General features: G+C 34.5%; 1 protein-coding gene across 4 annotated transcripts; it reads left to right on the top strand.

Annotated features, from left to right (window-relative positions):
* Positions 1–19,435: 19,435 nt before the first annotated feature.
* On the top strand, positions 19,436–26,984 carry LOC126601636 (topless-related protein 1-like). Of its 4 annotated transcripts, none has more exons than XM_050268372.1 (25): positions 19,436–19,548; positions 20,639–20,747; positions 20,850–21,029; positions 21,144–21,257; positions 21,348–21,506; positions 21,712–21,889; positions 21,991–22,108; positions 22,206–22,276; positions 22,347–22,491; positions 22,643–22,716; positions 22,845–22,914; positions 22,999–23,072; positions 23,150–23,245; positions 23,322–23,417; positions 23,529–23,656; positions 23,749–23,983; positions 24,076–24,240; positions 24,499–24,642; positions 24,867–24,977; positions 25,091–25,270; positions 25,409–25,537; positions 25,640–25,735; positions 25,935–26,123; positions 26,268–26,431; positions 26,550–26,984. In XM_050268372.1, exons 2-25 carry the CDS (start codon positions 20,665–20,667, stop codon positions 26,764–26,766), a joined length of 3,216 nt encoding a protein of 1,071 aa, XP_050124329.1. In that variant the 5' UTR covers positions 19,436–19,548; positions 20,639–20,664; the 3' UTR covers positions 26,767–26,984. The 4 variants fall into 4 exon arrangements, with proteins under 4 accessions (XP_050124329.1, XP_050124328.1, XP_050124327.1 ...); XM_050268371.1 differs by having other exon boundaries at positions 22,643–22,752; positions 26,553–26,984; XM_050268370.1 differs by having other exon boundaries at positions 22,643–22,752.
* The last annotated feature ends 727 nt before the right edge of the window (positions 26,985–27,711 follow it).

Below are 27,711 nucleotides of genomic sequence, written 5' to 3'. Positions count from 1 at the left end.
TTTTTAGTTTGGATCGGAGTATGTCTTTGGTTATCATCATTTCTCCTAATGACAAAAATGATACGGCTGAAATGTAGCCAAGTTCATATTGACACCCTCCGACCTCCACTGCCTCAGACCAAGCACCCACCATTGTAGTTGTAGATGTGTGAGAATCTCGTTGCTCCAACGAGAAAACGGACAAAACTGGTAAGCCTAACTGATGGTTTACGGTGTTGGTTGAGCAGAAGCCAACCGACGGTGGCGGTTGGGTTTGGCAGTTACGGTGTTGGTAAGCTTAGAGCTACCCCATTACATACAATCGGGACTGAGGAAGTTGGAACCCCCGACTTACTGCTACATTTCATTCAAACAAAACAATACCAAATAGTCCTAGGCAAAATTTAAAAGCCTGTAGAGTAATAAGAGTTAAATAAAGATATGTGAGCACATAATTACTCTACTAAATTCAGTAATACATAACAAAGATACAAACTGGAGAACCAAACACACAAGTACATTTCCAAAATCAAGAACAATGCAAATTTTTAATAAAATCAAGAACAACGCAAATTTTTAATAAAATCAAGAACAATGCCTAATCAAGACTAGATTTCACAAACCCTAATTTAAATTTCACAAACCCTAAATCTCAAACCCTAAATTAATTCCAAAATTTACCAAATGTCCCGGATTCTGAGGTGAGGAGGTTGTTTGAGGTGAGGTCGAGGAGGGTGGTGAGGTTGTCTGAGCGAGGTCGCCGAGGTGTGGTCGAGTCGAAGTCGAGAGGCGCAGAGAGAGAGGCCCAGAGGGAGAGAGCGAGCGACGGAGAGAGAGGTGCAAAGAGAGAGCGACAGAGAGAGAGACAAAGAGAGAGAGGTGCAAAGAGAGAGCGACGGAGAGAGAGACAGAGAGAGAGAGTGACGGACGGAGAGAGAGACAGTGACGGACGGAGAGAGAGAGAGCGACGGAGAGAGAGAGAGCGACGGAGAGAGAGAGTGACAAAGTCAAGAGGCGGAGAAAGAGAGTGACAGAGTTGTAACTCTGAGGGTTTTTAATTTTACATATATTAAATTAAATGGGTAAATGGATACCCGTTATAACCATGAATATTACCCATAACCGATGGATACCCGTTATAACCGCGGATAATACACATAACCACCCATTTAAATTTCATGGATAAACGGTTGTACCCATAACCGTTTATTTGTTTAAACGGTTACCCATAACCATAACCATCAACTTTAAATGGGCGGGTAACCGCGATTACCCATACCCATGGGTATTTTGCCTATCCCTACCCTTTACAGATAGGAAGTGATTCATCCTTGCCAACTAATCACAAATTGACAGATAACTGAAATGACGTAGCGAAAACACCATAATTGGTTAGGAAGAAATGATCCTTTTTGAGAAAGGGAAAGAAATGATCCTTAGATATAAAGAGCCAAAGTATTTTTCATATTGAAACGATATTCGCCCACGGTTTTTCTCCTTCTCAAACCCTGTTTATTTATGTCCCTGCCCTTGATAAGTTTTTCAATTCAAAGGACACAAATAAATATAGGTGAGTTATGGAAAAAAAGTGCTTGCAGAGCGAATGCCAGAAAAGTAGGGAAAAAGGAGCAGAAAACAAGGGGACTTTAATTTTTAGTTTTTTAAATTATTGTTTAATTAATATTATCCTTATTATATTAATGATCTTCCATTTTGGAGGGTTATTTAGTTGCGATTTTAATGAATTTTAAAAGAGTTATCAAATAAATCTAAGGAGTTTGACAGTGTTTTAATATACTTTTATAGAGACTGAATTTAGAGTGAATTCACACTTAGATTTTTAGGGTACTTTAATAAATTTTTTTAAAATTCTAATTGAATATTCTTGAACTTACATGAATTTATTTAAAATTTTGACTGAATACCCTTAAAATTTTAAACTTTTTAAAATCTTTTAAGATTTCCACATCACTTCATCTTCAGGCAAAATGTTTAATAGAAAATTAACAAATAAATGTGTTATTATTCACATCTTGACAATTTTTACGGTTGCTCTTAATTGTCGTCAATTAAATTTGACATGTAACACTAACACATAATGTTGAACCTCTAATATGGCTCACTACAACATTGCCCCAACCGTTCTTTTTCAAAGAGAGTTGTCGCATAAATTAGTTAAGAACTTGTCATTCACAAGATTTGAAGCTAAACCCTATTACTGAGTGACATCGAGAGATTTGTATATAGGTTTCTTTCCTACCTTGCCATTCGGTAGGGAGTGAAAATAGTTCTTCCACAACAAATAACTCATACTTTCATTTGGGAAGTGGGAAACGACTAACTCATTTTTTTTTCTTGAACAAACGATATTATCTACATTAAGAGAGTGAGATAGTAAGAAACAACGTCATACCTACTGATTACGCATGACTATGAACCAATATTCAAAAAGCCTGAAATGCAACTTGTCTACGCAGCGGAGGTGCTAGAGGTGCATGTCAATTAATATTTCTAAAAAGGGACTAATAATTCATTAATTTCACCACATGTAAATGTTTTAGTTAATTACTCTTCCAGTGCCTGCCTCCAGAAGTCGTGCCAACATAGCTCAAAAATGACGTTCGTCGAGTAGATGTTGTCAAGCACTGTGGTGAAGCCCTTCATGTATTCTCCACGAATGAAACATTCTTCCAAATACGGCAAGCTGAACCAGATTCTCGCTTCAGGCTACTCATATAAATAATTAATGCAGTTAAAAAAATCATTACTTTTTGTTAACCAATGATTGTAATCTCACAAAAATTGATAAACTATGATGATTATTGTATGTTGCATTTGGCTTTATGTGAAATTAAATTAAAAAATAAAAAGGAAAACTAATGAAAAAGACTTAAAACTTGGAGTTTTAACGATAAGGACAAAATAAAGGGTAAAGTGAATAGTACCAGGATTAACTTTTTATTGTAAAATGTGGTTTTTCGTTAAAATGAACAGTACCAAGAGTTTTTCGTTAAAGTTCCCAAAATAAAACTCACACGCGAGCTGTTTTTCCATAAATGTTGAGGTCAAAGTATTGTAGAATGGAGTAAATTGCATGTTCTTGTGAAATAGCAGCCATATTGTAGCTACTATATCATTTACTCCATTCTACAATACCTTGACCATAACATATAGTATTTATGCTTTGGTTCCTAAACGTCAAAAGGAGTCAAAAATTAGGATATAACACCAGAAAAATAACAGTTTACACACTATTTAGGTAGATCTTAACTGAAAGATAATATCATCTAAAAAAATTAATCATATCATCCACAACCAAACATGTACAATAATATCATCCATTAAAAAGATAATATCATCAGAAGAATAACATGAGAATAACAGTTTACACACTGTTTAAGTAGATCTTAAATGAAAGATAATATCATCTAAAAAAAATAAAAAATCATATCATCCACAACCAACACGTACAATAATATCATCCACTAAAATGTACTATAATATCTACATGCGAGCTAGCTAGATGCCTATAATTAAAATCAAACAAATAGGAGTAGTGGCTTCCAAAAAAAAAAAACAAACAAACAAATAGGAGTAGTGAAAGCTTATGCTCTAGTGGCAAAAGGTTTTATACCACATTCACAGCAAAAGTTCGACTCACCAACAACCCTTTTAATTAAAACCAATAGGATTCGGTAAATCCTCTACAAAAATAAAAAAAATCCAGTTTTTAGGAAAGAGTATGAATTCGATATCTTATATAATTAAATACAATGAATACGGTGTAGATCTAGACATGCATTATATTTGGAAAACTAATTACGAAAGAACACTCATAATTTCTACATAAAATAGCAACTTTCTTAAGGAAAATTTCTTATTTATTGGCTAGCGGATTCTTTTTAATATATTTCTTATGAAAGCATATTTTTAGGGATATAAATTCTTAGCTGATGCCATCACAAGCGTTGGACTTACATTCCAAATACGCATACTAAGGATAGAACTTTATCTGTTGTTGTTTGAAATGTTTTCTTATATGACTGTATTGGAACATGTTGTAGCCGTGGATTCTCTACTTAATTACAAAAATAATGGCATAACTTGAACTTTGTCAAAAATAACTTTTAAACTTCAAAAATATTTGACGAAGAGTCATGTGTTAATTAATAAAGTTATAACATAGCCACACAATTGATTTTCACACATTATTTTTATTTCTTACACACCTCTTTATTTCTGACATTCAAATTAAATAAAATAATAGATAAGATTAAACATGAGTGTGTAAAAGAAAAATATTGTGTATTTATCACTTCTCTATTTTTTAACCAATATTATATAATATATGAACGACAAAATGAAATGAAATAATTGTTAACACCATTTTTTGACGTAGCATTATAATCAAGAAAGACTTATTTTTAACTATGATACTTGCACTTTATACAAAATCTCACTTTATCCTATGATGTTAACTCGGTTACATAAACCATTAAATTGTTGACGTGACATGAATATTTTAGTAAATTTGCTAATTAATAATTAAAAAATAAAAATAAATTTGATTGCCCCCACCACCTGTAAATTCCAATCGGATTTGGAGATCAATCCTCATAGGCTTGATGGTTAGACCATTTTTTGTAGACTGTATGATATGACGGTTGATGATTGAACGATTTTTTTGTTTTTAATGATTTAAAGAAGAAGTTCAACTATTAACTGCCACATCATGTGGTCTACAAAATATTATCCCTCTCGCATCACCTAAGAGATTTGAATTAAGCTACAGAATATCATAATAATTTGGTTTCAAACTTATCACCTATCTGAATCTAACTTAAAATCTTTCATTTATAATAAAAATATCTCTAGATTGTAGTTCTAATAACAACCACTTTATGTGATTAAATTTTAATAATAAAGCATAGTGAATTTGAACGAAATAATAAGTTGGTTAACTTATACAATAGTCTCGAACAAGTAGGTGGGAAGAGAGTATGATAACGACACTGATAGAAACACGGGCTTATATAAGTACAGTACAGATATCAGCTCATTTTTTAAACTCTTTAATAAATTCTTTTAAAATTGTAATTGAATATTCTTGAACTTTCATGAATTCATTTAAAATTCTGATTAAATGCCCTTAAAATTTTAAACTCTTTCAAAAAATTTTGAGCTTTCCAAATCACTCCATCTTCTGGCAAGGGGTTAAATAGAAAATTAACAAATAAAAGTGTTATTATTCACCTATGATAATTTTTACGGTTGCTCTGAATTGTCGTCAGTTAAATTTGACATGTAACACTAACACATAACACTGAACCTCTAATATGGCTCACTACAACATTGCCCCAACCGTTCCTTTTCAAAGAGAGGTATCGCATAAATTAGTTAAGAACTCGTCATCCACAAGATTTGAAGCTAAACCCTATTACTGAGTGACATCGAGAGATTTGTATATAGGTTTCTTTCCTACCTTGCCATTCGGTAGGAAGTGAAAATAGTTCTTCCACAACAAATAACTCATGCTTTCATTTGGGAAGTGGGAAACGACTAACTCATTTATTATTATTTTTTTGAACAAACGATATTATCTACACCAAGAGAGTGGGATAGTGAGAAACAACGTCGTACCTACTGATTACGCATGACTATGAACCAATGTTCAAAAAGCCTGAAATACAACTTGTCTGCGCAGCGGAGGTGCTAGAGGTGCTTGTCAAATTAATATTTCTAAAAAAGGACTAATAATTCATTAATTTCACCAAATGTAAATGTTTTAGTTAATTACTCTTCCAGTGCCTGCCTCCAGAAAGTCGTGCCAACATAGGGATCAGAATCCTCTCATGAGCAGATGGAAAGGATCCACCTAACCAAGCCCATCGGGCTGTTCAATTTTTATCCAACGGCTACAAACATGGGGTCCTTTTAAAAGTTATAATAATTATAATCGTTAGATAAAAATTGAATAACCTGATGGGCCTGGTCAAGAGGATCCTCTCCATCCGCTTATGAGGGGATCTTGATCCCCAACATAGCTCAAAAATGACGTTCGTTGAGTAGATGTTGTCAAGCACTGTGGTGAAGCCCTTCAAGTATTCTTCTGCATTATAGAAATCTCCACGAATGAAATATTCTTCCAAATACGGCAAGCTGAACCAGATTCTCGCTCCAGGCTACTCATATAAATAATTAATGCGGTTAAAAAAAGCGTTACTTTTTGTTAACCAATGATTGTAATCTCACAAAAATTGATAAACTATGATGATTATTGTATGTTGCATTTGGCTTTATGTGAAATTAAATTAAAAATTAAAAAGGAAAACTAATGAAAATGATTTGAAAACTTGGAGTTTTAACTATAAGGACAAAATAAAGGGTAAAGTGAATAGTATTAGGATTAACTTTTTGTAAAAATATGATTTTTCTTTAAAGTGAACAGTACCAGAAACTTTTCGATAAAATTCCCAAAATAAAACTCACACGCGAGCTGTTTTTCCACAACTGTTGAGGTCAAAGTATTGTAGAATGGAGTAAATCGCATGTCCTTGTGAAATAGCAGCCATATTGTAGCTACTATATTATTTACTCCATTCTACAATACCTTGACCATAACATATAGTAGTTATGCTTTGGTTCCTAAGCGTCAAAAGGAGTAAAAAATCAGGATATAACACCAGAAAAATAACAGTTTACACACTATTTAGGTAGATCTTAAATGAAAGATAATATCATCTAAAAAAAAATATCATATCATCCACAACCAAACATATACAATAATATCACTCACTAAAAAGATAATATCATCAAAAGAATAACACCAGGAGAATAACAGTTTACACACTGTTTAAGTAGATCTTAAATGAAAGATAATATCATCAACAAAAAAAAAAATAAATCATATCATCCACAAGCAAAACACGTACAATATCATCCACTAAAATGTACCATAATATCTACATGCGAGCTAGCTAGATGCCTATAATTAAAATCAAACAAATAGGAGTAGTGAAAGCTTATGCTCTAGTGGCAAAAGGTTTTATACCACATTCACAGCAAAAGTTCGACTCACCAACAACCCCTTGAATTAAAATCAATAGGATTCGGTAAATCCTCTACAAAAATAAAAAAAATCCAGTTTTTAGGAAAGAGTATGAATTCGATATCTTATATAATTAAATATAATGAATACGGTGTAGATCTAGACATGCGTTATATTTGGAAAACTAATTACGAAAGAACACTCATAATTTCTACATAAAATAGCAACTTTCTTAAGGAAAATTTCTTATTTATTGGCTAGCGGATTCTTTTTAATATATTTCTTATGAAAGCATATTTTTAGGGATATAAATTCTTAGCTGATGCCATCACAAGCGTTGGACTTAACATTCCAAATACACATACTAAGGATAGAACTTTATCTATTTTTGTTTTAAATGTTTTCTTATATGACTGTATTGGAATATGTTGTAGCCGTGGATTCTCTGCTTATTAATTAAAAAAAATAATGGCATAACTTGAACTTTGTCAAAAATAACTTTTAAACTTCAAAAATATTTGACAAATAGTCATGTGTTAATTAATTAATAAAGTTATAGCATAGCCACACAACTGATTTTCACATATCATTTTTATCTCTTACACACCTCTTTATTTTTAACTTTCAAATTAAATAAATCAAACGAAAATATTAGATAAGATTAAACATGAGTGTGTAAAAGAAAAATATTGTGTATTTATCACTTCTCTATTTTTCAACCAATATTATATAATATATGAACGACAAAATGAAATGAAATAATTGTGAACACCATTTTTTTGACGTAGCATTATAATCAAGAAAGACTTATTTTTAACTATGATACTTGCACTTTATACAAAATCTCACTTTATCCCTTACTTGCTCATTTTCGTGTGTCTCAATTTAGGCTAAATAGCCAAAATGGTCTATGAGATTTGTATAACTCATCACTTTGGTCTCTAACATTTCAAATCAATAAAAGTGGTCCCTAAGATTGTCCACCATCCATCATTTTGGTCATTCCGTGAAAAACTCCGTTAAGTGTCTAGGAGCTCGTGGACTGAAGTTTGGGCAATTTTCAAAGCTTCGTAACTCAATTGTTTCTTAACCAAATTTGACCCATAATATATCAAAATGAAGATAGGAAAGTGTAGAATAAGATTGTCCCATTTGAAAGCCCAGTGGCTGCCGGAGATAGCTGGAAAATAGCCTCAAAGTTGACTGGTCCGAAGGAAAACTGGAAAACTCACTGGAAACTGGGTAAACTTTAAACGTTCATAACTTCTTCAATACTCAACGAAATCAAGTGATTCAAAAACTAAAATCATACTTATCAATCCGAAGAAGAGAATGGTACCTTTTTAGGTGGCTAAATCACCGTGGTTTGGCCGGAAAACGGCTCGAAAGTGGCTGTCCTGGTCTCGAGTTAGCCACTTTCGAGCCATTTTCTGGCCAAACCACCGCTAGTTAGCCATCTAAAAAGATACCATTCTCTTCGTCTCGTTGAGAAGTATGATTTTCATTTTTGAATCACTAGATTTTCTTGAGTATTGAAGAAGTTATGAACGTTTAAAGTTTACCTAGTTTCCGGCGAGTTTTCCAGTTTTTCCTCTGACCAGTCAACTTTGAGGCTATTTTCCGGCCATCTTCGGCAGCCATTGGGCTTCCAAATAGGTATAATCTTATTCTACACTTTCCTATCTTCATTTTGATATATTATGGGTCGAATTTGGTTAAGAAACAATTGAGTTACGAAGCTTTGAAAATTGCCCAAACTTCTGATCAAGAGCTCCGGGACACTTAAACAAAGTTTTTAACGGAAGGACAAATTGATGGATGGTGGACAATCTCAGGGACCATTTTTATCGATTTGAAATGTTAGGGACCAAAGTGATGAGTTATGCAAATCTCAGAGACCATTTTGGCTATTTAGCCCTCAATTTATCCTATAATATTAACTCGGTTACATAAATCATTAAATTGTTGACGTGACATGAATATTTTAGTAAATTTGCCAAGTAATAATTAAAAAATAAAAATAAAATTGACTAAACAAAAAAACCAGCTTATCACCCCACCACCTGTAAATTCCAATCGGATTTGGAGATCAATCCTCATAGGCTTGATGGTTAGACTATTTTTTGTAGATTGCATGATATGCAGTTAATGATTGAACTATTTTTTTTTAATGATTTAAAGAAGAAGTTCAACTATTAACTACCACATCATATGGTATACAAAATGTTGTCCCTCTCGCATCACTCAAGAAATTTGAATTAAGCTACATAATATCATAATAAGTTGGTGTCAAACTTGTTACCTATCTAAGTCTTAACTTAAAACCTTTCATTTATAATAATAAAAAATATCTCTACAGAGCTAATAACAACCACTTTATGTGATTAAATTTTAATAATAAAGCATAGCGAATTTGTACGAAATAATAAGTTCCTCAACTTATACAATAGTCTCGAACAACTAGGTGGGAAGAGAGTATGATAGCGACATTGATAGGACCACGGGCTTATATAAGTACAGTACAGATGTCAGCTTTATCCAGGCTACTGTCCAAAGTGGTGGGTCGCGGTTGGTGCGACTGGAGAGGTGGCTGAAAGAAACGTACACGCTTGTTTGCCATGCCGAGGTTCCGGAGGAAGATAAATTTTTAGTTGTGGTACGAACACAAGTGTTATATCACGTGTTTTAATATGATTGGTTGAAAATTTTATTTTTTAAGTTATTAACTTTTTAGCACACCTATCTTACTATTTGTATAATAACACATAATGTATCACCTGATATACCGATTACACTGAAAAATCTCTCTAAGAGGAATTCTGTGTTGCTTTCTACTTCAGTTTATTCTTCTCATCGCTACAACCAAGATGTGCTTTCAATTTTCTAAATTTCTTTTCACTTTTTAATAAAAAAAATCTTTAACTTTTTATTTAAATGAACACATACATTTTAATTTTCTCTCAATCGTTTATAGACACATAAACCAAATAATACAAAAAAAATAGAAGTTTTAATTTTCAAAATTTCCAAATTTCCAAATTTCACCAGCTTCGCACTAAAGGTTAAATAGAGAAATAATATAAAAGTTGGAGTTATTATTCACGCGGTTTATGACGTTATTCTGCCTTCTTGACAAATAATTTTACTGTTATTCTCAATTGTCAAGAGTAAAATTTAACGTGCTGTATTCATATCTTTTTATTTTGGACATTTTGCATAGACTATGTAAACTCTTAACAAACTCATACTCTTAATCCTCTAGCTTAGCCCAATACTGTATTGCACAACCGATTCAAATTAATAAATAATCGCTCCCATTTCTATAAATTGAATTAATTGATAGAAGATACATTTATGTTCAATGTACACTAATTAGCAAAACACCATCACATCAAACAATGTCCTGCAGCCTCCTAATTACATATAATTACGACCCAATATCCGAAGCCTGGAATAAGCCTGAAATGGACTTGTACAAGCAACGGAGTTGTTGGAGGTTGTAACGCTGCTATAGATGCTCGTCGAATTAGCAGAATTGCGGGTGGGGGAGGGAGTGCTAGATTGGCAAGGCCGCCGCTACTGTAGTGGTTGGGAATTCGATATCGAATTTTCCCAACCAGCAGTGGATTCGCCTCCAAACATCTCCTTATATCTATCATCGCCGCAGTTCTTGCTTCTATGAGGTCTCCATAGCCCTGAAGTCGTAGGTAGATTCTACATGCAGGAAGCAAAGCGCGATATATGAAAAATAAAAAAAATCAGTCATATAAAGCAGTAACTACTTTAGTGTGTGTGCAATCACAACGATCGAAATTGTTCATTTAAAAAAATATATATATTTGTACCATCTCAAAATATCACTCTCTAATAAAACAAAATTTTACATTGTGAAACTAATATCTCTCATTAAATGCTCGATTAAGATTATACAAAATAACAAAAGTCGTCGTTTTCCTTACCTAACGTCGTGTAAGTTCATAATCTCGGTCGCCTGTGCAATCAGGTTTTGATTGTACGGTAGGAAGGTTGTGAGTTCTTCATGGAGAAGTTCATTTGCTTCCTCATAGTTATTCCTGCATGTGTACAGAGTTATAAGTAAATATAATTAACATTGCTAAAAAGAACTAATATTTCGTTAATTCCTTTAAATATAGGGTTTTAGTTAATTACTCGTCCAGTGCCTCCAAAAACTTGTGCCAACGAAGCTCAAAAATGACCTTCGTTGAATAGATGTTGTCATGCACTGTGGTGAAGCCGTTGAAGTACTCTTCTGCCTCGTCAAACTCTCCATGAATGAAACATTCTTCAAAATATGGCAAGCTGAAGAACAAGCCGGATTCCCCCTCAAGTCTACATGCATAAAGAATAATGTAGTTATTATGATCATAAATAAAAAGGAAAGACCAGTAAAAGAATCTCAACCCCAAGACATAAATGGTGACAAACATCTACGCAAGCGTTGATGGTTGCTAGCCATTATTATGTGTGAGATTTATACTAGGGATCTCAAGTACGTAAATGGCTAACAATCATCTCGCGCGCATAGACAATAGTTGTTCTTGGCATTTGTCTTGAGAGAAAATTAATATGGGAAAGAAACTCACGTTCGAGCTGTTTGTCCAAAATTGTTGAAATCAAGATATTGTAGAATGGAGTAAATCACATCTCTTTGTGAAATAGCAGCCATGTCGTCAATACAGTAGCTCTGATTTGGTTCCTAAATGTCAAAATAAGTGAAAGGTTAGTAAATAATGTCATCCACACCAAAAAAGAATTCAAAATCAAATCACCGACAACCAAAAAATGCATGTAAAATGATCACATCCACCAAACAATATACCATAACATCTGCATTGCAAGCTAGCTAGAAGCCTACAATAGTTTTTTTTTTTTTTTTAAGAGAAGCTAGAAGCCTAGAATTAAACTAAAACAAATAAGATTTGTGTGAATTTACTCTCTAGTATCGAAGCGCTTTATACTATATTCACAACAAGAGTTTAGCTTACCAACCACCTGTTGAATTAAAACCAGTAGGATTTGGTATCCTAAAAACATGTAAAAAAAATTTAACTTTTAGGAAAGAGAATGAATTCAATAACTAATGTAGATAAATATGATGGATACGGTTCAGATCTAGACATACATCGTATTAGGAAAGGTAATTAAGAAAGAAAACTCATAATTAATTTTCTACATCAAATAGAGCAAACATTTCTAAATAAAAAAAAGAGAGAAGAGAAATGGTTCTCACTTCTTAAACTCTCTGAGCTTGATGCCTGCCTCAATTTACTCTTAAGCTCGAATTATCATTCACTGCATCTGCATGAAATGGCTTGGCAGAGGCCTGAATTTATAGGAGAGGGCGAGGGGAGAGTGGTATCATGACCATTGGCGAACATACGTTTGTTTGGGTTACATGTAGCAGGGATTATGTGGTCATTTTCGTTGAGCACTCTGTGGGCTATTGACCACCAGACTCAGGAGGGGGTCTGTGAAACACGCTCTCCAGATGTGTAAATGGCAAAAGTTTATGGTTCTCACAATCATCTCATGCACTCTTCTAGTATAACCAATTGATTAAATGTTTAATCTGTACTAAATATAATTCTCTCTCTCTCTCTCTCTCTCTTCTATTTTTATGACATTATACAAATTCTTTTGGGAAAAGGATTCTCTTCGGATCCACTTTGTGGGGATTTTAGGGATCCCAACATCCTAGCCGTTCATTGTACATCGTGCGGCTAATTTTCATCAGATACTATTTGTATTTAATTTTAAATAAAAAATCAAATGATTTCTGATCGCATGATTACGATGAACTGCTAAAATATGGAGATCCCTAGGATCCTCACAAAATAGATCTGAATGGAATCCAATTCCAATTTGTTCAGTTGAAAATAAACTCATGTATTATAATATAGTTGTCAAATATTTAGAATATAGTGAAAATTTTTCTAATAAGTGAAGTCATAACATAGATTTTTGTTTAATAAATTTAAAAGTGAATTATCAATTAGATGAATATTACGAGTGATAATTTTTATGAACTTAAGAAATTCCTATTAAAAAAGATCTTAATAAATTCTTGCACTCCATATTTTGTAATATATAACACATAGTTAATTATGCAAAATATTTACATTTGAATGTTAGTAAATATGAAAATATTTACATTTTAGTGTTATTGTTAGGTCTCTCATGAAGTTCACGATTAAGTAGCGCGTGAAGGGACCAAGTTCAAACAATGTTTAAGAATACAACATAAATACGCAAGTAACATTTACAAAGATATGGGAAAACACTTGAGATCGTGAACAAGTAAGCATGCCAATTCAAGTTCGTAGTTAGGCCATCTCCAACCGATGGCTGGTCAGAGGGCTCGTTTTAGCCCTCTGGCCCTCCAAGATTCTCCAAAATATTAATATTTTAATGAACAGTACAGGGCCATATTTGCCTCCGTCTCCAACCGAGGGCCAGAGGGCCAGAGGGCTCGTTTTAGCCTTGTCACAAAAAACCGTCTCCAACCGAGGGCCAAAGGGCCATAGGGCCAAACATAATTTATATGTTGGTTAATGTTATTTAATGTTATTAAATGTTTTTAAAAATGTTGTTTAAGTTTCATGTTGTTAAATGTTTTTTTATGTTGGTTAATGTTATTTAATGTTATTTCATATTGTTTAATGTTGTTTCATGTTACTTAATTTAATTTAATGTTGTATAAATGGCCTAGGAAAAAAATAGAATTGAAAAAAATTATGAAACAAATTTTGTGAAATAGAAGTTATAGGAAATAAAATATGAATCAACTTTTGTAAAATAGAAGTTATAGGAAAAAAATAGAATTTAAAAAAAATTGAAACAAATTTTGTAAAATAGAATTGAAAAAAAATATGAAACAAAATTTGATTAATATGAAAAGGAAAAAAAAAGGGAAAAAAAAAGTTAAAAAAAAAAAAAAAAAAGGCCTAATAATACAACGGCTAGTAGCCGTTGTATTAAAAAACATTCAAACTATTAGTGTCGGTTATAACCGACACTAATAGTAGAACTATTAAAAAAAAAATAAAACCTGTTTAATGCTGTCGGTTTTAACCGACAGCAATAGAAAACAATAAAAAAAAAATAAGCCAGCCCGGGGCTGGCTGGCTGGCCGAAAGCAGCCAGCCCTCCAGCCCTCCAGCCCTCTCCGATCCCGTGGGGCCCTCCCAGATTCCAGAGCCCTCTGGCCTAGCCCTCGGTTGGAGACGGTTTTAGGGCTATTTTCGGCCCTCTGGCCCTCTGGACCCTTCGGTTGGAGATGGCCTTAGTTGTTGGGCTGGCATAGGCATAAAAAAAAAAAATTACAGTTGAGTGGGGCTAACGTACATTAAAAAGATAAACATCGGTTAAATTATTGGTATTGTATTAACTTTTATTGGGCCGATACTGAATGTAGCTTTTCAATGGTCAGGTAAGAGTTGTAGCTTTTCAACCGGGCGAGATGTCTGATTAGTTATGTGGCTTCATACTTTATCTCGAGTTAGCCTACTCTTGGGCCTGTCACGATGAAGAGTTGGCTCCGTTCCTAACACAGTCGGATTAGTTTTTCGATCTCTTTTCTTGGCGAATATTCTTTTTTCTATAGCTCATACTTAGCCAATTTGTAATCTATTCTATATTTTCTTTTCTTGAAAATTGAATTTTTTACTAAATGATGTCATCAAAGTAGCTCAGTTTCAAAGCATTTGTATTTTCAAGGTTGTCTTATTTTTCAGACCTAAAACTGCTTATTTATCAAGGAAAAAAAAACAAATGAATTTCTTTATTGGAATAAAATTCAACATTATATTCTAATTAAGTAATTCGACACATATTACATAAGTTACAAATTAAATAACAATTAACCAACTAAGCTTATTGTATATGTAATATTCTTTTATCCATAATAACCCTTGATGTTGCTTTAATAAGAAAAAAAATGATGAAACAAAAAATAAGGAAAAATAAATTAATAGAGTTCAAACTAGTTTCTGTGAGCAGGTAAAAATGTGACTCCCTTTAACATGTAGCTGCTAATACTTTTTTTTGCTTTGCCAATAAAACGCTTCAAGTTGCTAATACGCTACCTGCATGTCAAGAATTTATCATTCTAAAAGCTTATATTAGTGTGAACGCAATACGATTAAGCCCCAAGTAGACACTGTAACGGAAGGAAAAATTAAACTGCCTTAGCGCGTGAAGCCCCTTAATTTGGCTTTGTGTTCAGCTACCACAAAGGTAAAACCATGTCACTAATTAGGTTCAAATTAGTGGCAAATTGCAAGTTGTGCCACTAATTAAGAACTCCAGATCTTGTTCATAAAATGCATGGCCATGTGTGTTACATGCATTACTGTCATTTATGTGAAAAGTTGTGTGGGAAAAAAAGGGACCAATCTTCTTTATCTTTGCAACATTTGACTTTGTAGAAAAGGAGGAGTGGAAACAAAACCCTTGAACGGAAAGGTAAATACTCCTTTAAACAAAATAACAAGAAAAGAAAAGAAAAGAAAACCCTTGAACGGAAAGGTAAATACTCCTTTAAACAAAATAACAAGAAAAGAAAAGAAAAGAAAAGGTAATTAAATACTTTTTATTTTTTAAGAAAAGTACGATCTTCATTGATACGTCTTTTGAGTCTATTTGGATACGATCTTTAATCACAGTTTCTAGCTTAATAAAATGCATCATTGATGAACATATTAAATAGGTTTTCCAATTATGTTCTCTATTCATTAGTTCAAAAGTTCAGATTGAGTTGTACTATTTAATTTCGCTTCTCGTGTTCTTGTTATAGGCGATTTTAAGTTGACAAGAGTTTTATCTTTATAGATATGTCGTGTTATATCAGCTTGTCACCGTATGATCATTATTGATAGCCTTTGTCATATCAGATGGTCTCTCCATGGTGAAGAAAGTTGAGGTTTCACCGTAAATCTAATTGGCAATATGAGGATTAGCTAAACATCTTATAAGCCCTTGAAAGACTTCTCCTTTAAACAATGTGAGACTTTTTTACCTTCACATTATTTCTCTCTTCAACGATGTAAGACTTTTTTACCTTCACATTATTTCTCCTTTCAACGATGTGAGACTTTTTTACCTTCACATCTTCACACACCCATCGTGTGTGATGAATTTTCAAGCCAAATACATGGGTAACACAAATTGGATGACGTGAAATACGTGAGGCGTTGGGCTTCACACGTGGGTCAACTTACTCAATTACTATGAAGAAAGTTGATGTTCCACCATATAACCAATTGACAATATGAGGATTAGCACAACCTATTATAAGCCCTTGCAAGATTTCTCCTTTTACCGATGTGAAACTTTTTTACCTTCACATCTAGCACTTGGTTGTATGTGAATCCCACATTGAAAATTTGGAAAAACCTCGCAGTTTCTTGTTAGACTTAACTGAATATTCTAAAGGCATCAATTAACGCTATTTTCCTTTTCGCTAGATTTAACTAATATTTTATCAACTTGACGAAATGTACTAATGGCGTGTGTCGGCTCCAAAACGGCGCGTGACAGCTCCAACCGACGAGGGGTGGTACACTGTACTTCAACATCAAAATAAAACTTCTAGAGTCCCACATCGACTGCAAACAAAACATGGGACTCTCCTTGAGTATAAAAGAAGATCACTTTCCCACAATTGATCCCTAATGATATTATTCTACTTAATCTATTATTAGAACTCATTAAGTGATGATTATATCTGAACCCTTGTATCATGTACATAAACTTTACGTTATTAATGGGAACTCCTCCATCATGTGGACATAGCCCAACATAGGTGAACCGTGTACCTCTTGCGTTTACTTCCCTTATCTCTTATCTCTATACATGCTACCCTCACTAAGTGACTGAAGCAACCTAACAAAGGTCACATATTAACACTTTACGATATTCCAAAGTCAACTTGGTTTTGTGCATTAACAATCAAAATTTCATAATCAAAACCGTTTAGTTTTTTAGTCCTCATTTGAAGATCATCCTTACAGAAAGTCATTCAAAACAAAGATTGTTTAGTCAACCAATTGGATATAATAAAATGGACAGTTTCTCATTAATATGTTACCTGATACCTACATCGTTGATTTATTTGATACATTTGAATGATTAAACAATCTCCAATTCGAATCATTTTTTGCAACATTGATCTTCAAATAAAGATTAAGAAATTGAAGGTTCTGATTATAACATCTATGTGGTTATGATACGTTATTTGCAATGGGAATGAGCTTATTCCTCAAGAAGGGAATACAAGTATTATTCATTTATTATGTGTTTTTATCAATTTTTATCTAATATTTATTTTGTTTTCATCTATTTATTTTTAATATTGAAAACTCATATTCTAACTGTCAAAAAAATTCTCATTTTGTTATTTTCATTTTAAAAAACTAAATACTCACAATAGGTACTAAATGAGTTCCCAAACATGTTTATGAAACAAGCCTTATATATATTTTTGAATGTCATAACACACCAATGATTGAATTTTTACTTGTTTTGTGGTGAATTTTCACTTATTATGCTACTCACCTTTTCCCCAATAAAATTCCATAAAAGAAAATTACCTTTTTTGTTTTTAGTTACTATATATTCGTTGTGAATGTTTTACTTATTAGTTTTCAGTATTTTTCTTCTTCTTCAAGTTTTCTGCAAATTTCTTTTTTGATACTAATTTCTGAAATTAGTAGTTGAAAAACATGAACATGAGGAGAAAAGAAGAAGAAATTGGATAGGGAACAGGAACGGCAAGAATTCTTGAGTTTTTTACATTCCTTTTTATAATTGATTATTCATTAGTACACAGGGCATAACTGTCGTACCCAGTGCATAAGGCTCCCGCTTTACACAGGGCATAACTAAACAGAAAAAATTATGGTGGGTTAAAAAGTTGGCGGGATTAATGAGATACTAGCATTTGCCTACACACTTTGTGTGTATGAACATATTTTTTTTTAAACGAGAAGGAGAGAGGGAGGGAAAGAGAAAGTGGGGGGTTTTTTATTTTGATTATTTTATTTTATTTGATTTAAATTTTTTTTTAATGTTGAAGGTATTTTAACATCACCTGTAGGTGAGACTTCAATAAAAAACAGTAAAATTTAAACCTATGAAATTACATTATTGCCCATAATTTTTTTTGTGTGATAGAAGACTAAATTGTCTTTTCACCATCTTTTGGTTGACAAAGAGGATTTCATTAATTAGTAGAGATTAAGAAATGAAATAAATCATTTTTAATACATTAATTACCTAATTAACTGATAACAGAACCCACATGGCAACTAATGAATGAAAAAACAAATAGGGAAGACAAGAAGAGAGGGTGCATTTTTGCTCACCACTGTACCATTAATTGAGTTTAAATTTTAAGATTTATGTCTATCACCATATAGATCTCAAAATTTATACTTACCTAGCGATAATAAATAGAGTGGTGAGCATCACTTTCACTTAAGTATGGTGAGCAAAAATAATCCAACAAGAAAGTAACTAGCATTCTTTTAGACCGTCAAATTTTAACCATAAAATTGAAATTTGTAGGCTTATATAGCACTTTGATAGTTTGATCTTCTTCTTTTTCAAATTTTGTTCTTCACCTGATATGTCAAATTTAAACTATTATTTATTTTTTATAATTGTAATAGGTATTTTTGGAACAAAAGATAATAATAAAAGCATTTATTAATCTCTAAAAATAAATTTGAGGTTGATATAAATCCACGTCATGCCACGTAAAAATTAATATTTTGGTTGAAAAACACTAAAAGTGTTTTTTTTTTCCGTTATTGCTTATGTTGACTTTTTAACTTCTTTGGATGATCAAATTGTATGGTTTAAAGAACCACCTGATGTAATTTCTGATCTGCTTTTTTAGGATAGTATTACTATTTAATTTAGAGGTGCGTGACGCTCTTTTTCTCTTGAACCGGGTTGAAAGCCCCGTCAAGATTTTTATCGAGGCCCACTACTAGCATCCTATCCTCGTTGCTTGTATGTTCCTTCCCATTAATGAATATCGTATTTCTTTCATAAAAAAGAAAAAAAGAAAAAGATACTCTTTATTTTTTATAGAATTTTATCTGGAAATCTTAGCTTGTAAGTAAAAGACAGAGGGTGACGAACACTCTCTCAAAATGGGCGGAGAAACGGACAAGCACCTCAACCATCACTGTCACTTTTGACAAAGCTGAAACAGCTGTCAGAACAAAGGCTTTACCGAGTGGGTCCCACAGACACTTGTCTCGCATGGCTTATCGATCAGCCATTCGACTTATATGATATGCCCGTCAGCTTATACCTCGTAGGTACCGCCTTGTTATATATAACTAGTCCCATTCACATTTTATCAGCAGCATGAGGAAAGAGCGCTCTCAAACATAGAGAAAGTAGAGAGAGAAAGTACAGACTAGAGAGAGAGAGAGAGAGTTTTCAGTCGTCTCCTTCCCATCACCGGCCCTGTTCTTCTCTGTTTACAGGTAAATCTTTGTGTTTTATTTTACCTTTTACCTCTGAAAAGGGTTAGTCTTTTGCTTCATTTATGCCTGCCTTTCTCCCCCATCACCACCTCCTTTCTACCCTCTTGAATTGTACTGGATTTTTTCTCTCTCATGGGTTGCAAATTTTGCATGTTCTTAAATCTGGATGGAAAATAATTTCTGAGCTGCCATGGAAAGAAAGCGTATCTATTTACCCGATTTGATTAGAGAAAGAAGTTTTTTTTCACCCGAAATTTTGATGCTTCTAGTTCTATGTGATTTTGTTGCATCTACAGTATACTTTGGTTGATGTGGAGCCTCGTCTTTTCCAAGAAATATCAGGCCCGTTTTGTATCTTACTCAAAATATTTCATCATGTCTCAAAATATTTTTAAGTACATCTCTTGAAAACAATTTTCTTTAATGTTCAAAATTTTGTTTGGTATGAAATTTAAAATTATTTTTAAATCTTAAAACTTAAACTGGATAAAGAAATCTAAAAAAAAAGGTTGAAGAAAATGGGTGAAGATGAGAGATGGGAAAAGAAAGAAAGAGAGGATCGGAGGAGAGAGAAATAAGAAGGAAGAGAGAGTGGATCAAAGGAGAGAGGATGAGAGAAATAAGAAAAAAGAAGAGAGAATGAGGAGAGAGAAGAAAAAAGAAAGATAGATCTGGAGTGAGAGGAGAGGAGAGGAGAGAGAGAAAAGAAAAGAGCCGGTTTAAATTTTAAAGCTTCAAAAACTCACTTTTAGTGTTTTTAGAGAATGAACTATTTTCTTAATTTAGTTTTGACTACAGTTTTTTAAATGGTCATGCCAAACAAACTTTTTAAGCCTACAACTTAAAAAGTGTTTATGAGTTTAAAAAGTTGAATTCAAGTAGAGTGTCAAACAAACTCTTAATTTCTTGGAGAATTTTTGCAAAGATTGAACCTTTTTTTTATAATCTAGCATGGACCATGACTGTTTTTCTAATTTTATTCCTTTTGGTATGTATAATCTTTATTTCCTTGGGTATGAAAATTGTACCATTTTATTTTGCATAAAAAATGTGTTTTTTTTTTCTTTGTTATTAATTGGCTTATTTGCAGGTTGAAGAGAAGAAGAAGCCGTTACGATGACGTCCTCTCTCAGTAAGGACCTCATCTTATTGATCATGCAGTTACTTGATGAGGAAAAGTTTCAACAAGCTCGTCATAAGTAATTTTCTGACCCGAATTACCGTGTCTTTATATTTGTACATGTTTTTGCAGCTCATGCTTTTCTCTAATTTTTTTTTTAAATTTTTTATTTTGATAACAGACTTGAGCAAGAATCTGGATTGTACTTCGATATGAAGTATTTTGAGGAATTGGTGCTCGAAGGGAAGTGGGATGAGGTCGAGCGGTATCTCTTGGGGTTCACGAAAATAGATGACAACCGATACTCAATGAAGATCTTCTTTGAAATTCGTAAACAGAAGTATCTCGAGGCATTGGATAAGTAAGCATTTGATTTGTCAAGATTTGCACTTTGTTTATAAACAGATGCATTGTTTGTTTTTGTTTTGGATTTGTTATGACATTGTATCTGGTTTAATCATTTGGAATTCATCAGGCAAGATAAAGCCACAGCAGTGGATATCCTAGTGAAGGATCTGAAGATGTTCGCGGGTTTTAATGAAGAATTGTTCAAGGAAATCACTCAGCTCCTCACATTAAACAATTTCAGGTAAGTGTTATGCACAAATTTTGCGAGCTTCGAGTTGGTTGTAGTATGATTCTCTCAACTGGCATTATGAAATTGATTGGGGTTATGCAGGGAAAATGCTCAGCTCGCGAGTTACAGAGATACAAAAACTGCGAGAGCCATTATGGTCATGGAACTTAAGAAGCTCATCGAGGCCAATCCTATTTTCCGTGATAAAACACAGTTCCCTCAGTTAAGACATTCAAGGTTGCGGATGCTCATTAACCAAAGGTACAACAGTAATATGCCATAAGAAAAATAAGAGAATTTGTGTTTCCTTCATGTTAGGGGATTGTTTTTCCTGTGATTTGTTTTATGAAATTTGGTTTGTGTACGGCCAGAAAAAGAAAAAGGTTCTATTCCAGTTTGATGTTTTCGATCTTTTACCAGTCACCTTTATATTGCAAATGAACTGATTTTGGAATGAATATGGCAGCTTGAATTGGCAGCATTCCCTTTGTTCAAATCCTAGACTGAATCCTGATATAAACACCCTATTTGTGGACCATTCTTGTAAGAATTCCAATGATTCATTTGCTCAATTAACCGCAAACAGTCAGCTGACGGGTTCTGCACCAAAAGCTGATGGTATTCTTCCTATGAGTGCAAATGGGGTACTGTCCTCAGACTACTTGATTTATAATTTTGCTTTGGAGTGAAGGATTTTTTCTGACCGTTATGTTATTTTTACGATCACTTGAATTTCACCTATCAGCCCTTCCAACAGCCGCTAGCTCCAGTTCAACCTCCTCTATCCACATGGATATCTATTCCCCAAAACCATCCAGCAGCTTCGGGAGGAGGTAATGGTTTTGGTAGTCTAACAAATCCAGGTAGTCTTTCTTTTATTTCTATGTAATTTTCCCCAGGGCTTAGAGAATGAATAAGCTTGCATTGTCATTTCTGTTAAAATTCTATTGCCTGGTCTAGCTTCATCGGTGAGGGGTCCTGGGGATTCTGATGATTTGTTCAAAACGCAATTTACTGGGGATCCAGAAAGGGTAAGCTTAAAGTCCGTCTACATGAGCACAGAATTTGAATTTGGACCATACTTATTTATACACTCTGTAGGGTATGATGCAAGGGATCAATCTAGGACAAAGTAGCAGTGCGTTCAACGCAGCAGATTTCCCAAAGACTGTTGCTCGGACCTTGAATCTGGGGTCAGTTCCCACAAGCATGGACTTCCATCCTGTTCAGCATACACTACTTCTGGGTTGGTTTCTCTGAGGTTTCCTTTAATGATGGACGATTACTTTTTCAATCAAAAGAGAAGAAATACTACTTCTTAGATTATAGGTATTTGTTTAAGCAGCAACAAGTTGACAAGGGGCTTTTTTTTTTTTTTTTTTTTTTTTTTGTACCAGTTGGAACTAACACGGGGGACATAAGTTTGTGGGAAGTTAGTTCTAGGGAGAAATTGCTGTCGAGAAGTTTTCAGGTATGGGATATCGGAGCGAGTTCAATGATGCTGAAGGTATGTTCCCTTATCAACCGAGTCATACAGATGACATTTACATTTTATGTCACTGGAATCATCTTAACCTATTTGATTCTAATGACACTCAGGCAACTCTGATCAAGGATCCATGCGTCTCAGTAAAGCGTATATTATGGAGCCCTGATGGTACTCTATTTGGTAAGTTCTCGATTTGGTAAGCTTGAATACGATCCACGGTAGTTTTTTCTAGAAAACTTTAAGTGCAATTGTTCTTTCAAACAGGAGTTGCATATTCTAAACACATTATCCAATTATACGCTTATTTTGGTGGGAATGAGATTCACCAGCATTTGGAGGTAGGTTCTGCATCTTCTACCTTTTCAGTATATTTCATTTTGCTGTTCTCTTTTCTAATACTTTTATCAATTTCTAGATCGATGCTCATGCTGGTAGTGTTAATGATTTAGCATTCTGCAACCCGGCTAAGCAACTTTGTGCCATAACTTGCGGTGATGATAAGGCCATTAAGGTTGGTTTTGAAGAAGTGGTGATATAATAGGTCGGAGAAAACACGATAAACTTATACATCGATTTGTGTTTTATAGGTGTGGAATGCAACTACTGGGTCAAAGTTGTATACTTTCGAAGGTCATGATGCTCCCGTGCATTCTGTGTGCCCTCATAACAAGGAAAATGTCCATGTAAGGACTTCGCCTTGTCATTTTTTTAATCCCTTGATTTGTCTCTCTTCATTTTCCTTCTATGAATGATTTACCCTGTTTTGAAATTCAGCTTATGCCCTTGTGTTTCAGTTTTTCTTTTCAACATCAGTAAATGGAAAAATAAAAGCATGGCTATACGACAATATGGGATACCGGGTGGATTACGATGCTCCTGGTCACTCAATCACAACAATGGCCTATAGTGCAGATGGTAAAAGGTTGGTATACCACTCCCTTCTAATGTTATTGCGACCTACATCTATATTCTGGGCAACAAGAAAATTCAATCTTTACATTAAACGCAATGCAGGCTCTTTTCATGCGGGACAAGCAAAGATGGAGAATCTCATGTTGTTGAATGGAATGAAAATGACGGTGTAATAAGGAGGAACTACGTAGGATTTCAAAAACCATCTATGGGTGTTGTTCAGTTTGATACAAGCAAGAATAAGTATTTAGCTGTTGGCGATGACTATGCAATCAAAGTTTGGGATATGGATAAAATCAATATTTTGACTACTATTGATGCTGAAGGTGGTCTACCAGTAAGTTTCCTTTAAAACTATGAATAACGAGCAGGAATTATATTCTGACGAAGTTATGGCTGTACTAAAACGTGAACATTTTCCTTTTGAAGGCTAGTCCTTGCATTCGCTTCAACAAGGAGGGCTCTTTACTGGCTGTTTCTGCAAACGACTGTAAAGTCAAAATTTTAGCTACAATGGATGGTCTTCAGCTGATGCGCACTATTGAAAATCACTCGACTATTGCTACAAGAAATGGATCTGAGACTGCAAAAAAGGTCAGCTTATCAAAATTTCTATTAATGCCATGAATAGAAGAATCTTTACCTCTTTCGATAAGCTCTGTGCAAGGTGCAAACTTTCAAGGATTGCAGCTGTATTTAATGATGCTGGTTGCATCATGTTTACCTTGTGCAATTTTGTACCTCGCGGTCATGCACAATGTTTTTGCTTCGTCGTTTTAAATTCTAAATTTTCAATTTCAGTAATCTGACTATTTATTTCTAGTCTACAATAAATCGAGCATGTTTTGACAGAGTGGTAGCACCAGAAACATGGAGGAGGTGAAACCAACTAGATTAGCTGAAGAGACAAACACAAGGATCTGGAAACTCACTCAGATTACTGAAACTTCTCAGCTTCGGACCTTGAGGCTCTCGTCTATAGTGAAAACAGACAAGGTTGGATGTCTTAACTGTATATCATTTAGCATCAGATACTCTCAATTATTGCCCATGCATTTTGCCGATAACTAGGCAGTAGTTCACTGTGATATTCTGGTATCTCATTGACTATGCACTTGTGATTTGACAACTACACTGTGCTTTTGTTTTCTTTTTTAATCACTGATTTTCTAGTAAAGAAAAAGAAAGTTCCTGATTGTCTTCTCTTGTCATCGTTACAGATTTCAAGGTTGACATACACTTATTCAGGTAATGCCATTCTAGCATTGGGATCCAGTGCCATCCATCACCTTTGGAGGTGGTCACGGGATGACCATAGTTTGCGAGCAAAGGTATAAACTCTGTATCTTCTTAGATTCTGTTACATATAGTTCAAATTTGATGATTGTATCCTTCCTGTATTCTAAAGCGAGGATTATGGCTACATGCAATTTTATGTCGTTAGGCAACAACCAAGGTTACCCCGCAGTTCATTCAACAGCCTTCAGGCATTCTAATGACGAATGATCTTACTGGTGCTAAACCTGATTATGCACTACCTTGCTTTGCTTTGTCTAAGAATGATTCGTATGTCATGTCAACCTCTGGAGGGAAGGTATCTTTGTTCAACATGATGACATTCAAGGCAAGTTTTTATATCTCAACATAATTTGGTTGTGGTTCAGCTGCTTTTACACATATTATCTCATGAAACACGAAATTTTATCTTCCCGAAATTGGTTGGGGCTCTTGATCAGTGACGAGTTTGTTTGTTTAACTACAGACGATGACAACTTTCATGTCTCCACCCCCTGTGGCAACAAGTCTTGCTTTCCACCCTGTTGACAATAATGTAATTGCTGTTGGCATGGATGATTCCACCATTCACGTATACAATGTCCGCATAAATGAGGTATGTGGTTTTGTAAAGCCCAGTGCACGAATTACTGCATTCATATTTACTATATACATAATTACATATATATCTCGGTGCTCATTTTGTTCCTGGTGTTAGGTTAAGATCAAGCTTAATGGTCACTCGAAAAGAGTCACGTGTCTTGCCTTCTCCTATGTTCAGCATACACTTGTTTCTCTTGGAGCAGATGCTCAGGTTAGTAATTCATCCTCATGTAGGCATCTCGATGTGATTTTCAGTTTAATGAAAAGAGAGAATTGGAAAATGTACACTTTCCTACCGTGGCTTAGATATCGAAAATGTCAGAACAAGTATGGTCGTTATGAATAATTCTACACAAAAAAAGATTTTTGTTTGGTTTGGGTAACATAATTTTTGTATTTTCTTTCCCCAGCTTATTGTGTGGAACTCTGATAAGTGGGAAAGGGGGAACAGTTGTTTCTTGCGAATTCTGGCTGGAAGGACTCCTACAGCAATGGTTGAAGCTCAGCTTCAGTATCACAAGGATCTGATGCACATCCTTGTAATCCACGAGAGTCAACTTGCCTTATATGACTCGTTGAAACTTGAATGTGAAAAGCAGGTACTTTTATTGCGGCACGCACATTATCCAGTGAATCACTTAGCTCTAACTAGCCGAAACAATGTAGAAACAGTTATGATAAAGTACACCAGTTTACATGTTTTTTCCTTCAAACTATTACATGTTTTCTGTTTCATGTTTCAGTGGATTGTAGAAGAACCTGCAGCACCAATCTCGCACGCAACATTCTCTTGTGATAGCCAGCTCGTGTATGCAAGCTTTATGGATGGAACCGTGCGAGTGTTTACGTCAAATCTTCAACTCCAATGCCAGATTAACCCCAATGCTTATCTCCCACCTGATGTCAGGTGATTAACTTTCCCTTGCTACATCTCGATTGATAATTTGTATTTCTATTCCTACACCAAGTTTAACAAACAGTTACGGTCATGATTGACTAACTTCTTCTCTATATTTTTTCGGCAGCAGTTCTGCATCTCACCCTCTAGTTATAGCTGCACATCCCCAAGAGCCAAACCAGTTTGCCATCGGACTAACAGATGGAACAGTTGTTATAATCGAGCCACTCGAATCAGAGGACAAATGGGGTATGCCACCACCTGTCCACAACGGCCTCCATACTACTGCAACTGAAGGAAGCTTGGGGATTGGAAGGCAACTTCTCCCTTCTGAAAAGGCCTAGTTGGGACTTGCCGACTTGGATTTATTTTTCTTTTCTTTTCGCCATTTCTATAGTACTTTGGAACTTTTTATTTCTGGGGCTAGTCCAATATGCCCAGAATAGTAATTGTCTCAGATTTTCTTTGCTTTGCTACAATGACTCAGTTCACCCTCATTCGAATTAGATCATATTTCGGTTGGTTTTGATATTTTATATATATAGACCATATTACTTTTTAATTTATGGAAGGGTATCAAACATGGGTATCTGAAGAACATGTTTGCCAGATGAAGTTGAAGCAACTTAAAACAAACAGGGTTTATGGAGAAATTAGAAGGCTGCCGGAGAGTCGAACTGCTTTTTGTCGATGAAAAGACAGTGCTTTATTTTGCCTTGAAACCCAAGAAAGACATGGACATATTATAGTTCATGCACTGGAGGTAAAGGAAGAACTGATCTGGCCGTATATCTGTCTTTCTATCTATCTATCATTCCACCGGCCTCCACAAATTTCTTGGTAACTAAGGAGTTTCACCACACCAGCAACACAGCTGAGATGATAATTACTCGATCTGCTTGCTGCTGAAGCTGCCAGAATACGGAGGAGAATTAAACTCTGATGACAAGTCTGGCTAGCACAACAACACGGGCACTTACAGTAGAGGACCGAAGCTGTTAGTAGAAGACGGTAGTTAACAGTCACAAAACCTAATACCAAAAACAAAACTGTAGTAACAGACTGTAAAGAAATATTTATTGCAGGCCGCAACTGAAAATCAAAACAATTTTCCAACTCCACCAGCGGTGACTCGACTGTATAGACCCAAAACCATCGTCCATGGCCTCGATTTCCGTTCCAGAACCTCCGCCCCTCCCTCTCTTTACACCTTCTGCTTCTGCTCCCGCTAATCGGCTGCCGTTCTTGCTGCTTCTATCTCGTCCGACGTCGGAGGATCTTTATTTGGT

Source organism: Malus sylvestris, chromosome 15 (genome assembly GCF_916048215.2).
Source record: "Malus sylvestris chromosome 15, drMalSylv7.2, whole genome shotgun sequence".
Classification (NCBI taxonomy): domain Eukaryota; kingdom Viridiplantae; phylum Streptophyta; class Magnoliopsida; order Rosales; family Rosaceae; genus Malus; species Malus sylvestris.
This window is presented reverse-complemented; position numbering and strand designations above follow the sequence as displayed.